The 13,908-nt window shown below is 39.7% G+C and overlaps 1 protein-coding gene across 1 annotated transcript in view; it reads left to right on the top strand.

The window, feature by feature from the left end:
• Positions 1–454: 454 nt before the first annotated feature.
• Positions 455–13,908, top strand: part of SDAD1 (SDA1 domain containing 1) — a 28,382-nt gene continuing 14,928 nt past the window's right edge. The window contains exons 1-12 of the mRNA XM_074228471.1: positions 455–616; positions 3,013–3,117; positions 4,658–4,756; positions 5,443–5,553; positions 6,026–6,097; positions 6,195–6,295; positions 6,789–6,846; positions 9,056–9,130; positions 9,951–10,052; positions 11,972–12,041; positions 12,465–12,568; positions 13,460–13,517. Coding sequence (XP_074084572.1) covers positions 527–616; positions 3,013–3,117; positions 4,658–4,756; positions 5,443–5,553; positions 6,026–6,097; positions 6,195–6,295; positions 6,789–6,846; positions 9,056–9,130; positions 9,951–10,052; positions 11,972–12,041; positions 12,465–12,568; positions 13,460–13,517 — 1,045 coding nt within the window. The 5' untranslated portion in view covers positions 455–526. The remainder of the gene's footprint in view (positions 617–3,012; positions 3,118–4,657; positions 4,757–5,442; positions 5,554–6,025; positions 6,098–6,194; positions 6,296–6,788; positions 6,847–9,055; positions 9,131–9,950; positions 10,053–11,971; positions 12,042–12,464; positions 12,569–13,459; positions 13,518–13,908) is intronic.

Raw genomic sequence — 13,908 nt, 5'->3', positions numbered from 1 at the left:
CGGATGTGGTTCTTGAAGTCCTTCTTCACCTCCTCCAGGAGGGCCTTCTGCACCTCCGTCAGGTTCAGGAGGCCGTCCGAGGCCTCGCCGCCGCTCTCCTCCTCGGCGATGGGCTGCGGCTCCTTGCGGCCGCCGCGCAGGCTCTGCGACTTCTTGGACTTCCTGCTCATGTCGGGGCGCGGGCGGCCTGGCGGGCGAGGCGGCGGGCGAGGCGGCGGCGGCGGCGGCGGCGGCTCCGCTCTTTGTGGCTTCTGCGGCGGCTGAATCCGGGGCCTGGGGGGCGGGGCCAAGATGGCGCAGGCCAGCCCCAGCCGGCCGCGGGCTCCCGGGCCAGCCTCCTCCGCAGCCAGCCAAGTGTGGGCCTCCGCGCTGCCCGTAGCCGCCGAGGACGCAAGCGCGGCCCCGCCCACCTGCGCCCACGTGCTGCTTCCGGCGGAGGAACCGGAAGTGCAGCGGCGCGGCGCGGCGCGGCCCGGTGCTGTGGCCCAGAGGGAGGAGGAGGAGGAGGCGCTCCGCGGCCGCAGGCATGTCCGGCAGAAACAACAACAAGCTGCCCAGCAATCTGCCGCAGCTGCAGAACCTCATCAAGCGGGACCCCGCGGCCTACGTGGAGGAGGTGGGTCCGAGGGAGACGCTTCGCCCCAGCCCGGCGCCCCTCCCCCCGTCACGTGCGCCCGGAGCCGGCGCCGGGACCCCCCGGGAGCCCCTTCTAGAGTTTTTCTTCTTTTTTTAGTTTTTGCAAGACAATGGAGTTAAGTGGCTTGCCCACGGCCACACAGCCGGGTAGTTATTAAGTGTCTGAGGTCGGATTGGAACCCAGGTCCCCGGGGCTCTATCACTGCGCCCCCATTTTTAATGAAATCCTCTAGAGTAGATCAGCCCGGTGTCCTGTAAAGCTTCGGGCTTATTTACTATTCTGTGATCCTCATGGCAGACCGCGTCTTTACTTTTCCAGCCGCCCCGATACGCTTTCTTACCACTTTTTGTGGGGAAGTTACAGTGTTGATAACAAGCTGCAAACTTTTTAATATTTTCTAATCGTTTTCCAATGCCTTTTGGTTCACTTGTGATTTTATTCTTCAAAAATTGTAGTTTAGGGATGGCTAGGTGGTGCAGTGCGTAACGCACTGGGCCTGGAGTCAGGAGGACCTGAGTGCCAATGCGGCCTCAGACACTTAATACTTAGTTGTGTGGCCTTGGGCAAGCCACTTAACCCCATTGCCTTGCAAAAAACTAAAAAAAAAATTGTACTTTATACCTGCATTTGTTTTGCTTAACAAAGAAATATAATACCAGAGAACATCTGATGAAATGAGAGAGGTGCAAAGTGATATGGGATTTCCAAAGGGGAGAGAGATTGAGAAGAGAAATAGAAAAGTGGCATTGGGTCAGAAAAGGACATTTCGGGTGGATTTTAAAGGTAGTGACTAACCTGGATTCTGGAAGAGAAGAGGGTAAAAGCATAGCACAAGTATAATGATGGTGACTAATGTCATCTGGCAAGTGTAGAGTTTAGACTTTGTTTTATAGACAGTAAGGGCCATGGAAGGGCTTGGGAGAGAGAAATAATACAACCAGAACTAGAACAAAGTTTCACCAGGCAACTGTTAAAAGAATGGATTGATTGGCAGTGCACAATTTTGAGGTATCTCTGATGGAGAATATCATCTGGATTCAGAGAAAGAATCGTGGAGTTTGAACAGACTATTACCTTCAATTTTTAAAAAAAAAACCTATTATCTCATTATGTAATTTTGTTGTCTCTTATACTTTATTTTTCTACCTTAAGAATGTGATTTCTCTCTCATCACATGGAAACAATGTAGACTAACAGATTGCTTTCTGTGGGGGAGAGGGAAGCAAGATTGGGGGGAAAATTGTAAAATTCAAAATAAATAAATTTTTAAAAAAAATTTAAGTGAATGGATTGATTGGGATGAAAGGGAGAAAAATACTTAGAAGGTTCTTGTAAAAGACAAGAGTATTGATAATGAGGAATAGGGAAGATAAGGCCAGAATAATGCCAAGGTTTCAAACTGAGGCTACTGGGTTGATGGTAGGGCCATTGAGGTCAAAAGAGAGGAGCAAGCTCAATTGTCCCTTTGGACCTAAATGCCTAAGTTACTGCAAGCAAGTCTAGGCTCCTCAGGTAGTTATGGGAAAGTACCTCATTTCCTTTGTGATATTTTTAGGGGATCAAAGGAATACCACAATTGTAATACCACTGGATGTATTCCAGCCATGAACTTTATAAAATCTCTCATTATAGTCATAGGGATAAGACAGAGATATGAGGAGCTGGATGATAATATACTTTCAGGTTTTAATCTGGTGTCTGCAAACATGTGCATTTTCTTTTGAAATATTTTGCTGATTGTATTTCAATATAATTCATTTCCTCTTCTATGTATTTCATTTTATTCATTTAAAACCATTATTCTCCTAAAGGGTCCTAGACTTTACCAGAATGTTAAAGGGGTCCATAACATTTTTTAAAATGTTAAGAATAACAAATTTAAGATTTATATAGTGCTTTGACATTTGCTTTGAACCCTTGAGTTACATAGATTCATAACAGGTTGAATGCTTGAATCCAAAGAGAGGCAATTAATAGATCACCATTGCTTGAAGAGAATTTAGAAATTCCTAAAAATTCTAAAGAAATATTCTATTAGGGGCAACTAGATGGCTCAGTTTATAGAGCACCCCTGGGGTCAAGAGGACCTGAGTTCAAATAAGGCCTCAAACCCTTAATAATTGCCTGGCTGTGGGACCTTAGGCTAGTCACTTAACCTTATTCCCCCCCCCAAAAAAAATTCTATTATGCATCATATATAAACTTTGTCTTTAAATGTGAAGATTATACACATAAGAATTTTAAAGACTAGAGAGAGAATGTAAAGTCATACTAGATTATTTTGCTATAATTTTGTTTATCATGAGACATTTCTAGTATTGTTTTTCCTGCTACTGTATTTGCATTTTATGTGTCTATATGTTATTTTTCTACAGTTTATGCAGCAGTATAATCACTATAAGTCCAATGTGGAAATTTTTAAATTACAACCAAATAAACCGAGCAAAGAACTGGCAGAATTGGTGATGTTCTTGGCCCAGGTAAGATGGCACCCCGTGAAGACCTGCTTCTTGTGTCTCTTAGGGATATCCAATCCACCAAATGTTTGTCTTGGTTTTTTTCCTATTCATAGCTTCAAAATTGTGACACTAGCTGCACCTGTACTTAAAAATTATATACTTAACCTTTTTTCAACTTCATATAAAAATACCTTTGTTGCTTGATAACTGAAATAGAAACTAGTTAAGACTTTTTTTCCTTTGCTGCTATTCTTTTTGTTGATTTCATTGCAACTTCTTGTGTGAAGACACAGGTGATACCATCTGTGGTGTCTCTGAAAACTTTAAGGAAGCACTTGAGTATAGAACATGCCAGATCAAAATATTCCTGCTTTCCATTTTCTCATGAGTATGTTTTTGTGGATCACAGTAAATATAAGTTCTTAGATCCCGGAATTTATTTGGAAGGGACAGGGAGTAAGCCATCCAAGATTCTCAAAGAATGTTCAGTGGAGCACATGCCCATGTACACAGACAAGTCTTTGAGCATCAACTTGCTATGTCTTGTCCCAGGATCACCTAAATCCCTAGAGGCTCCTTTAGCAGTGTAGAAAGCAAGTTGTCTACTTTAGTTTATCTTCCTTACATCTGCCTCTAGGGACATAACAGTTGTACCATGAGCCCAGGAAAGTGATAGTCTGCTTAATCAAAGGGGCTCCGTTGAAAATTGTGATTAAAATGTTAAGAGGTTTTGAAACTGAAAAGACTCTTCCTAGAAACAGGAGAGACATTTGGAAAGTATGGAAAACATTATAAAGCAAAGGTGTCAGCAGCAATTATGTAGACTAAAATAAAATAAGAGGCATTTTGTTTAACAACTAAGCTGTTATAATTGTGCTACCTGTCACTCCTGTTCTAAAAAAAATTAAATTTTAATGATCGTTGAGTGAAGCTACAGAATTTAAGATTGTTTTTGAGGTGACCTAATAAACATGTCATTGTAAGCTAAAAAAGGAAAAAAAGGCAGGAAGTTAGTTGTCTTTAGATGACCCTGGAATGCCACAGAGTGACTAACTCCAGAATGACCCTTCATTTGCTTCAAGCAACTCTGAGACATCCTTCTGCCCCCTTTATTTTTTTGGTTATGGTTTAAAAAATCTAATTCTTTAACCTCAACAAGATGCTCACAGAGATTATTTTCCATCCATCTCTTTATCCAATAAAAACTGAGCATTCTGATTTGCCAGCCAGAGAATGGTCTTTATTCCCTGACACATGGTTGGTTGTTAGGTGATGAAATTTTTGTCTAGAGCAACTAAGGTCATTTTCTGAGTTTTAGAAAAAGATCATGAGTACTTCATCTGCCAAAGGGTGAATTTACAGACCTTGGAAGTATTAGATGTAGACGTAGACAGTATGAAAAAAAATAAGCATGAAGACAACAGACAGGTGTAAAACATTTTGGAAGAAAAAAATGGGTAGAGAGAAATGGTGTTGACTTCTATTGATGTTTTTGCAAAACATAGCTTTACCCATACTTCACGTTGATTCGAGATTCAGAAGGGTGTTTGCTTGGTTACAGGTTGGCCACTGTTATCCAGAACATCTGGTCAACTTCCCCCAACAGCTGAAGGAACTTCTTTCTTACAACCACACAGTCTTGGATGCAGGTCTTCGAATGGTGAGATCAAGGCTTGGAATAATAAAATTAAGTTTTATTTCATATAGGGTTTTTCCCTAGCCTAAAATCATAACTTTTTTAAAGCGGGGGGGGGGGGGGGATGCCTACCTTGATCTTAAAACTGACGGTAGGAGGCCTTGGAGGAATGTGAAGCAGAATGACCCAGCTCCCTTTAAATCTCAGAAAAATGGTTGGTTTTGTACCTTCAGAGGGCCTGTCATTCTGCCAAAACTCAAGTGCTCAACCCCATCCTTTCTCAGCAGCTGGCTTCCTTCACTGAGAGCACATTCATTTGCTGCAGATTCTTTCACCTTCCTTCCTTTATCAGTGTCTTGGGTTCTGCTCCTACTGGAACAATGCTGTTGTCCTCCTTATTCAGGCCCTTATTTCTTTCACTACTATTGGAGTAACCTCCTGGTGGATTCATGTGATCAGAGTGAAAGTCTGCAGTGTATCTGTCCTAAAACTTAGCCCTAGGAAGCTGTTGTCCTAGGGGCTAATGATTCGTAGGTCTCTGGGACCACCTGCATGTTGGCTGAAGAGCAGCATTTGTCGGCTGCTTATCCAGTCCCTGCTTCAGATTCTGGACCTTGCCCCCCTGGCCCTGGGCCCGGCAATGTCAGAGTCTTGAGCTGAATTTGAAGACAAGTGTCAAAATAGAGTTTGTTTTTCCTCTCTTTCCACAGACATTTTGCAAAGCTTTGATGTTGCTGAGAAACAGGAATCTCATCAATCCAACCAGTTTATTAGAGCTATTCTTTGAACTTCTGCGTTGCCATGATAAACTTCTGCGAAAGGTGGGGAGCGGAGTAATTGATTATCCCTTGGACCAAAGTCTGCCAATAATAACTCACATTTGTGGAGTACTTGGAAGTTGCTTTGTATTCTTTAAATGAGTGTTATTTTCTCCTTTCTTATAAATAACGTGGGACGGTTTGGTACAATGGACAAAGTGCTGGGCCTGGAATTAGGAAGACCTGAGTTCATATTTGGCCTCACCCACTTAGTAACTGTGTGACCCTGGGCAAGTCACCTAACCCTGTTTGCCCCAATTTCCTCAGCTGTAAAATGAGCTAGAGAAGAAAATGACAAACCATATCAGTATCTCTGCCAAGAAAACTCCAAATAGCGTCATGAAGAGTCAGACAAAAACAACAAAAATAACTTACATAGGGGCCAGATAGACAATATCTTTGTTTATGACTGAATGTGTTAGAATGAATTTTTCTTAAAACCTTTAAATGAGAATTTTTTTTTTATTTCCCTCAGACTTTGTACACTCATATTGTGACTGATATCAAGAATATCAATGCAAAACACAAGAACAATAAAGTGAACGTTGTGAGTATCCTGGTTTTGGCTTTCTGTGAATGCCGGGGCGCTGGGATGCTGACCCATCGGCCCGTCCTGACTCTCTGGGCTTCTCTTTCCATTCAAGGTGCTGCAGAACTTCATGTACACCATGTTAAGAGACAGCAACGCTACGGCTGCCAAGATCTCTCTGGATGTGATGATCGAGCTGTACAAGAGAAACATCTGGTGAGGACAGCAGGGCCCCCCACCCCCACCACACACACACACACACACACACACACACACACACACACACACACACAGCCTCTGAGCCATCTTTGCCTTTGGTGCAGACAGTTTATAACTCAGGATGGGTGGAGAACTTCATTTCGTTTGTGATTTACAGTTTTAGTTCCTGATTGCCCAGAAAGTGGAAACCCTTAAACAAATCTCTCAAGTGTTGTGATTTGTTACCAAAGAGTGTCATAGAGTCAGCATTAGAGATGGAGTGCTCTGAGCACCTCCTGGGAATTAGTCCCTGGTGTGGGGCACCCCTGCCATACCATGCTTCTTTCTTTCACCAATGGCCTCTAAATACTTCCATTGAAACACACATACACACACCTTGCTTTCTTTGATCAGTTTGCAGCATGCCACTGTTTGCAAGAGAAAGAAAGACCTACTAGCACTCAGTGAAAAATTTCCTTGTGGTTTTTAACAAAAAAATATTTTCTTACAGGAATGATACCAAAACTGTCAATGTGATCACAACGGCTTGCTTTTCTAAAATCACCAAGGTGAGATTCTATATGAAACTATGCAGGAAATGCTTTTTTTCTTCTTTCCATCCAGACAGGCTTTCCAGCATGTGCAATGTTTAGAAAGATGGGAGTTTTCAATTTACAATTTTTTTTCAACTATTTTCTATCCCATTTGAGAAAAAAAAATGAAAAAACAGAGCCCTTATAACAAATACTTAGTGAAGCAAGACAAATTCCCACATTGGCAATGTTCACAATATGTATATCTCAGTCTTCAACTTAAGGAAAAAAAATACATTATGATGAGCCCTTTGGAATCATATCTGGTTATTTTGATCAAAGTGCTTCAATCTTTCAAAGTTGTTGGTCTTTATAATGATGTTATAATATTTGATTGTCTCTAGTTCGAGTTACTTTACTTGGCATCAGCTCATACAGCTAGTTGCTCTGAAGCTGTTTCACCATTTTTTACGGCATACAAATATATTCCGTTCCCCCATATATATTCTAGTCATTCCCCAGTTGATGAACACTCTCCTTGGTTTCTAATTCTTTGCCACCAAAAGAAGAGGTGCTCTGTTTTGAAACAAATAGGTCTTTCCCCTCTTTTTTAGATTTCTTTTGGGGATAGACCTAGTTGTGTATTGCTGGGTCAGAGTATGCCCAATTCAATAACTTGTTGAACATGTTTCCAGGTTTTTTTAGAACAGCTTGATCAATTCAGAACCCTACTAACAGTATTTCCACGAAGACTGAAAACTTCAATATTTGATATTTTCCTTTTTTCTTTACCAGTCTCAGGCATGTGAGGAGGAACAGCTTTACATTTGCTTAAATTTCCTTTCCTCTAATTATTATTGTTGTGGAACATTTTTCCATATGACCATTCAAGGCTTGTATTTCTCTCTCTGAAAACTGACCATTTATTAGGAAGCCTATTTTGTAATGAAACCTCGTTTATATTTTAAGAGCCTCCAACTTGAGACATGCTTGAAAGAAACCATAAAATTATTTCATAGTATTGTTAGAACAATTTTAATGTGATTATAATAAAAGACAAACCTCTGTAATTTGGTTCTACATTTTCTCTGCCAGCAGTTGAGACTATATAGCAGTGGGATACAGACCCTGTAGTACTTTAGTCAGTTGTAGACTTTTTGGACAACATGATGCTGTATTGCCTTTATCATTCTAACCATAGTAATCGATAACTTTTACATAGCTCTTTATCATGCAAAGCACTTTATAAATACTTAACTCAAAAATTGGTATTGTAATTATTATCCTCATTTTACAGAAGAGGAAAGTGAGTCAAGCAGAGGGTACGTGGCTTGCCCAGGGTCATGCAGCTTGTGTTTGAGACCAGATTTACATTCAGGTGTTCAGGTTCAGCACTCTCTCTCCACAGTTCACAAAGTCACCCCATGCTCTAAAATGAGTTATCTTTTAGAAGAATATTCAGTTGGCATTCCAAATCATTGCTTATGAAAATGAGCTATGTTTTCAGTGAGAGAAAGCATTATTTTTAGCTTTTTTAAAATTTGGCTTTCTTTGCTTTTTTCTTCTCAGTTGACTATATAATGAGACATCCGCTGGCATTTTGTCATTAATTTGATTTTTTTCTGTAGTATTGGGAAACATAAGGAGAACTTGTTTCCCTGAGAGTTTGTGTGAAAGTCAACTTTGATGGAGAAAGTGTGATCTATATTTCCACAAGTAAGCTGTGTGGAGTAAACAAGGATTAGTCATTCTTAGAGGTGTAATTTGTGGATTAACCCATTAAGTATACTCATTCATTCATTCATTCATTCATTTATTTATTTATCTCTAGGAAGTAAGCTTAGTTTGGCCCAAGACAAGAAGTGGGAAAATGAATTTTTTTTTCCCCTTCTTTTGAATAGAGGTGAACATTGCAGGTGTGAACTGTTCTTCTGACTCCATTAATGGCTTGATTAGTTTTGCTGAATTGTTTCTTGTACTTTTCATTCTTTGTTGTAAGACATCTCAAGCCAGTAGAAGAAGGGAATGAGGAGTATATTTAGAAATGAAAGTGAGGTAGAAACTAAAAATAACACTTAAGTTTTAGAAAAGTTAAGTGGGATCCTGCTGAACCATTATTGCTACAGTTACTACTGTCAGCAGTTGTTGCTTCTTTGATTTTCCCCATTTTTGACATCAGTGAATCCTGATCTGCTTGTTATGGGACTGACTATCTCACATGCTTTTCTCTCTTTTTACTCTTCAGATACTAGTTGCTGGTTTAAAATTCTTCCTTGGTAAAGATGAAGATGAGAAACAAGACAGCGATTCAGAATCAGAGGTTTGTAGATCTCTTTTCTCTTTGGAGTCATATTTTGCAGAATCTGTAGTGCCCCCCCCCCCTTTTTTTAGAAAGATTTTTATTTTTGAATTTTACAATTTTTTCCCCTAATCTTGCTTCCCTCCCTCCACCGAAGGCAGTCTGTTAGTCTTTATATTGTTTCCATGGTATGTGCTGATCTAAGTTCCATGTGATGAGAGAGAAATCATATCCTTAAGGAAGAAACATAAAGTATAAGAGATAGCAAAATTACATAATAAGATAATTTTTTTTAAATTAAAAGTAATAGTCTTTGTTCAAACTCCACAATTCTTTCTCTGGATACAGATGGTATTCTTTATCACAGATACTCCATATAGTGCCTCTTTTAAGGTTTGCGTCACAACATAATTTTTCAAAACACTGTGGACTGAAGAAGACCTGTGGTAGTTGCACTCAGGGACTGAATGAAGCTTTAGGCTGTTGACTAATGTGAGTGATATTGGACTTCAGAGGAGGGTCCATTGTCTGTGAGGTTAGGGCTATAGGACAGCTTTGTTTTAGAGCCTTTGTACAGAGTGGTCCTTTAACTTTGGTACTGTATTTAAAGTGCTAGGTTTGTGTCAGTGTTTTAGGATAAATAAGATTAACCTTCCTTGGTTATATTCTGGGATTGGAAACTAGTTTCTGACTAGGATTCTTCACAACTTGGGGTGGGGTAGTGGAGGGGATGTCCCTGCTTCATGAAAGGTAAGGAATTTGTTTAAGGGGTTGGAGACAGTAGTTGCTTTAGTGAAATTTTTCTTTATCTGAATTTTGCACTGGTCGTTTTTTTCTTTAGGATGATGGGCCCACAGCAAGAGATTTGCTTGTTAAATATGCCACAGGAAAGAAAACTTCCAAACACAAAAAGAAATTGGAAAGAGCCATGAAAGTCTTGAAAGTAAGGCCAACTTGGGGTGGAGTGGGATGAGGTGACAATTCTTACATGGCAGAAGTGTAGAAGGGGCATCTCAGTTTGGGGAGATAATTATTATAAAGCATGTGTTTAAGAAAATTTTTCCTGGTCGTAAAAGATAGATGTTTTTTTTTTTTTAAAAAAGGAAAATCTTTTTATAGTTAAAGGCAAAAGAAATAATGTATTGGCATAGGACAAACTGAACTTTTCTGGCGAATGAAAATGATTCCTCTGTGGAAAATTCTATGACCTCATTCAAGTAGACCTTCCATTCTTCTTGGACCAAGAAGACCTGTTTCTGTTTAGGGATAGGTCTTAGAGGACATGGTCTCATTCAGTTGATTTTCAGTTGTGAACAACTGTTCATGACCTTCTTTGGGGTTTTCTTAGCAAAGATACTAGACTAGTTGCCATTTTTTTGCTAGCTTACTTTACAGATGAGAAACTGAGGCAAACAGGATACACCGGCTTGCTTATACAGCTAGGAAGGGTCTGGGGCCAGATTTGAACTCCAGGCTGTCCCCCTGCCTAGCGCTTTGTGAACCATGGCACCGCCTAGGACACATTCGGAGTCTGCTTAACATTTGTTTACATTTTATTCTCCATGTGCACATTTCACTCCACTCCCTATGATACCATGTATATCTTGTTTTTTAAAATTAATTTAACCATTAGCAAGTAGAAATTATATAAATGAGAATATATCAAAGATTTTATATAAAACCACAGACCTATTGTTTACAGTTTATTTTTTTTAAGTGTAAACCTATATCAACAAACATGAACTTTTTTTTTGTATTTTTCCTAATTGCATATAAACAGTTTTCAACATTAATTTTTTGTAAGATTTTGAATTCCACATTTTTCTCCCTTTCCTCCCCAGGACAGCAACTAATCTGATATAAGTTATACATATAAATCATGTTAAATATATTTTCATTTTTGTCAAGTTGTGAAAGGAATCTGAAAAAAACATGACAGGAAAAACAAAAACACATTAAAAAACAGTGAAAATAGTATGCTTTGGTCTGCATTCAGACTCCATAATTATTTCTCTGAATATTTGTAGCATTTTCCAACCTGAATCTTTTAGTATTGTCTTGGATTACTGTATTGCTAAGATCTAAATCTATCATAAATGATCACACAATGTTAACGGTTGCTGTGTCCAGTGTTTGGGTAAATATAAATATTTTCAGTGTACTAAGTAGAGTGAAAAAGAATCTTTTGTTAGAAACCTTGGACTCGTGTATGTTTCTTTTAAAGTGTGGGGGGGGTATGTACACACACATACACACACACATATACATACTCAAAATTGGACTTAAGTGCAATTTGATTTTTGAAAGATATATAAAGATAAAAGAGTACATATTAACTTAAAGTTAGTAATAAAATTGCCTCATTTGTTTCCACCCTCCTGACCCATGACCCCCCCCCCCCCCGCCGGTCTATTTTTCCCAATGTTGTTGCTGTGCATTAACCTCCCCTGTCCTTTTTCTTGGTATCTAGAGCCCATCACGCTCTGAGATTGCCTTGGTCTTAGTGGGGTCGGCTATCCTGGAGGATTGCATTTTTTTTAAGGGTTTTTGCAAGGCAAATGGGGTTAAGTGGCTTGCCCAAGGCCACACAGCTAGGTAATTATTATTAAGTGTCTGAGACCAGATTTGAACCCAGGTACTCCTGACTCCAAGGCCAGTGCTTTATCCACTACACCACCTAGCCGCCACAGGATTGCATTTTCAGAGTCTTAGCAGAGCAAAGCCTTCTGCAACTCTTTGTAGAGATAATTTGGAATTTCACATCATATGACACTGTTGACTCTGCCATGAGTAGTAGTATTTCTGCAGTAACATTGATATTAGATTTATTCAAAAGGTAAATAGCATTCTTTTTTCTTTCAGAAACAAAAGAAGAAGAAGAAGCCAGAGGTGTTTAATTTTTCAGCCATTCATTTGATTCATGATCCCCAAGGTATTTAAAATTTATATGACTTGGATCTGTCATTGTGCATGGCCAATGGAAACTCCAAGGCTTGTCTCATGAAACTCGGTCTGCCTAGTACATTCCCCATCTGGACCCGGATGGACAGAACACAAATCACTGTCTTTCTTTTGGGTGTTAAAACCTACACTTCTGAAATCGCCACCTGATTTGGCCTCCTCTTCCCTTGAATTACATTTTCAGTTTTTCAGATTCTGCCAACCCTTAGATAGGTGACTCTGTCTTTCTGCTTCATTTCATGTTCCTTCATTTTCCTGTTTCTCAGCTTCAGGATTCTGGCTTATGAAGACATCAGAAGCATTGTCTTTATCCTCTTTACCCTTGTTTTGATTAGTCCTTGCAAGTAGCCTTTGTGTCCACAAGGAGTCACTACTATGGTTCTCTCTTTTAAAGATTTTGCAGAGAAGCTTTTGAAGCAGCTGGAGAATTCTAAAGAGCGATTTGAAGTCAAAATGATGCTCATGGACCTTATCTCCAGATTAGTGGGGATTCATGAGGTTTGAAGCATTTTGTGGATTTTTTTTTTAAATAAGTGGTAATGAAATAGATTTGATATTTGAATAGACTCAGGTGGATAGTGATGGGATCCAGGATCCTAGATCCAACCCGACTGCAACTTCAGATAGCTCCTTAATTCTGTGTATTTTAGGAAGAATGGACCACTGAAAAGAAAGTTTTCCTAGCATTCCCAAAGGGCCACTCTGGTTTTAGATCATGGGGATTTAGAGGCAGAAGGAGGAATCTCATCCGATTACCTTGTACAGATGAGGATACTGAAACCTGGGAAGATGAACTGAGTTAGGGTCACCTTTTTAAGCAGGGTTGAACCCTCTTCACAATCCCATCCTCCGTATTTTATGACATTGGTTCTGAAAGGGATCTGCATCAAGTACCAGCAGCCACTAAGGAAGCAGCTAGGAAGCAAAGGGGATCGCTTATGGGATGTTTCTGCTTAGTCTTAGGGGTTATTTTGGGAAGTCACTTTGTCAGAAAGTCTCTGGGAAGCAAGGGTACTGAAGTTTTTTTTCTCTAGTTGTTATTTCTGGAGACCCAGGGCTGTAGGAATATGGCAGACCAGAGACAGAAGTCAGAAGGCTTACCCATTCTTGACCCTCAATACAACCTTCCTGATCAAATGCAAGGTCCACCATGGCCTGGTGGAATCATCCTTAGAATGGCATGTTGGAGCCTTCATGTTTAAATTGCAGTTGAAGAATTCCTAGAATTCCAATTGATGCATTGCATTTTTTTTAATCCTTAGGGCAAAGAAAATATAGTAGGATGAATATTTTTATTTCCAAGTAAAATTAAAATTTTTGTGTATCAACTGTGCCTGGCCTAGACAGCATTAAGGATCTTAACATGAAATACGATCTCTTTCTCCACAGCTCTTTCTTTTTAACTTCTATCCCTTTATACAACGATTCCTCCAACCCCATCAGAGAGGTAAGCCACTGTCTTCTTTTTGTTTCTTTGATCTTGGGAGGTTAGGAGAGGAACTATTTAAAGCCTCTTGTGTTGAATTCATTGATCAGAATTAAAATGTTCTCTGGATCAGAAGACAGAAGATTATAGACTTTAGAACTTGGAAGGATCTCAAAGATCATCTTACTGATTAGGGCTCAGGTGAACAAATTTAATCCTAAAAGAAATTCATTGATTTTCTCCAGGTGATAGTTGTCATAAAAGCTGAGACAGGATAGAGGAAGTAGGTTTATTCTTTTCTTAACAGATACGATGATCTTTATAATAATTTGCAGAATCAATTGATTCCCACAAATAGGAAGACCTTTTATAAAACTGGTAGGAGAAGGGGAAGGGAGGTGATAAGAGATTA

This window comes from Macrotis lagotis, chromosome 3 (assembly GCF_037893015.1).
Source record: "Macrotis lagotis isolate mMagLag1 chromosome 3, bilby.v1.9.chrom.fasta, whole genome shotgun sequence".
NCBI lineage: Eukaryota > Metazoa > Chordata > Mammalia > Peramelemorphia > Peramelidae > Macrotis > Macrotis lagotis.
This window is presented reverse-complemented; position numbering and strand designations above follow the sequence as displayed.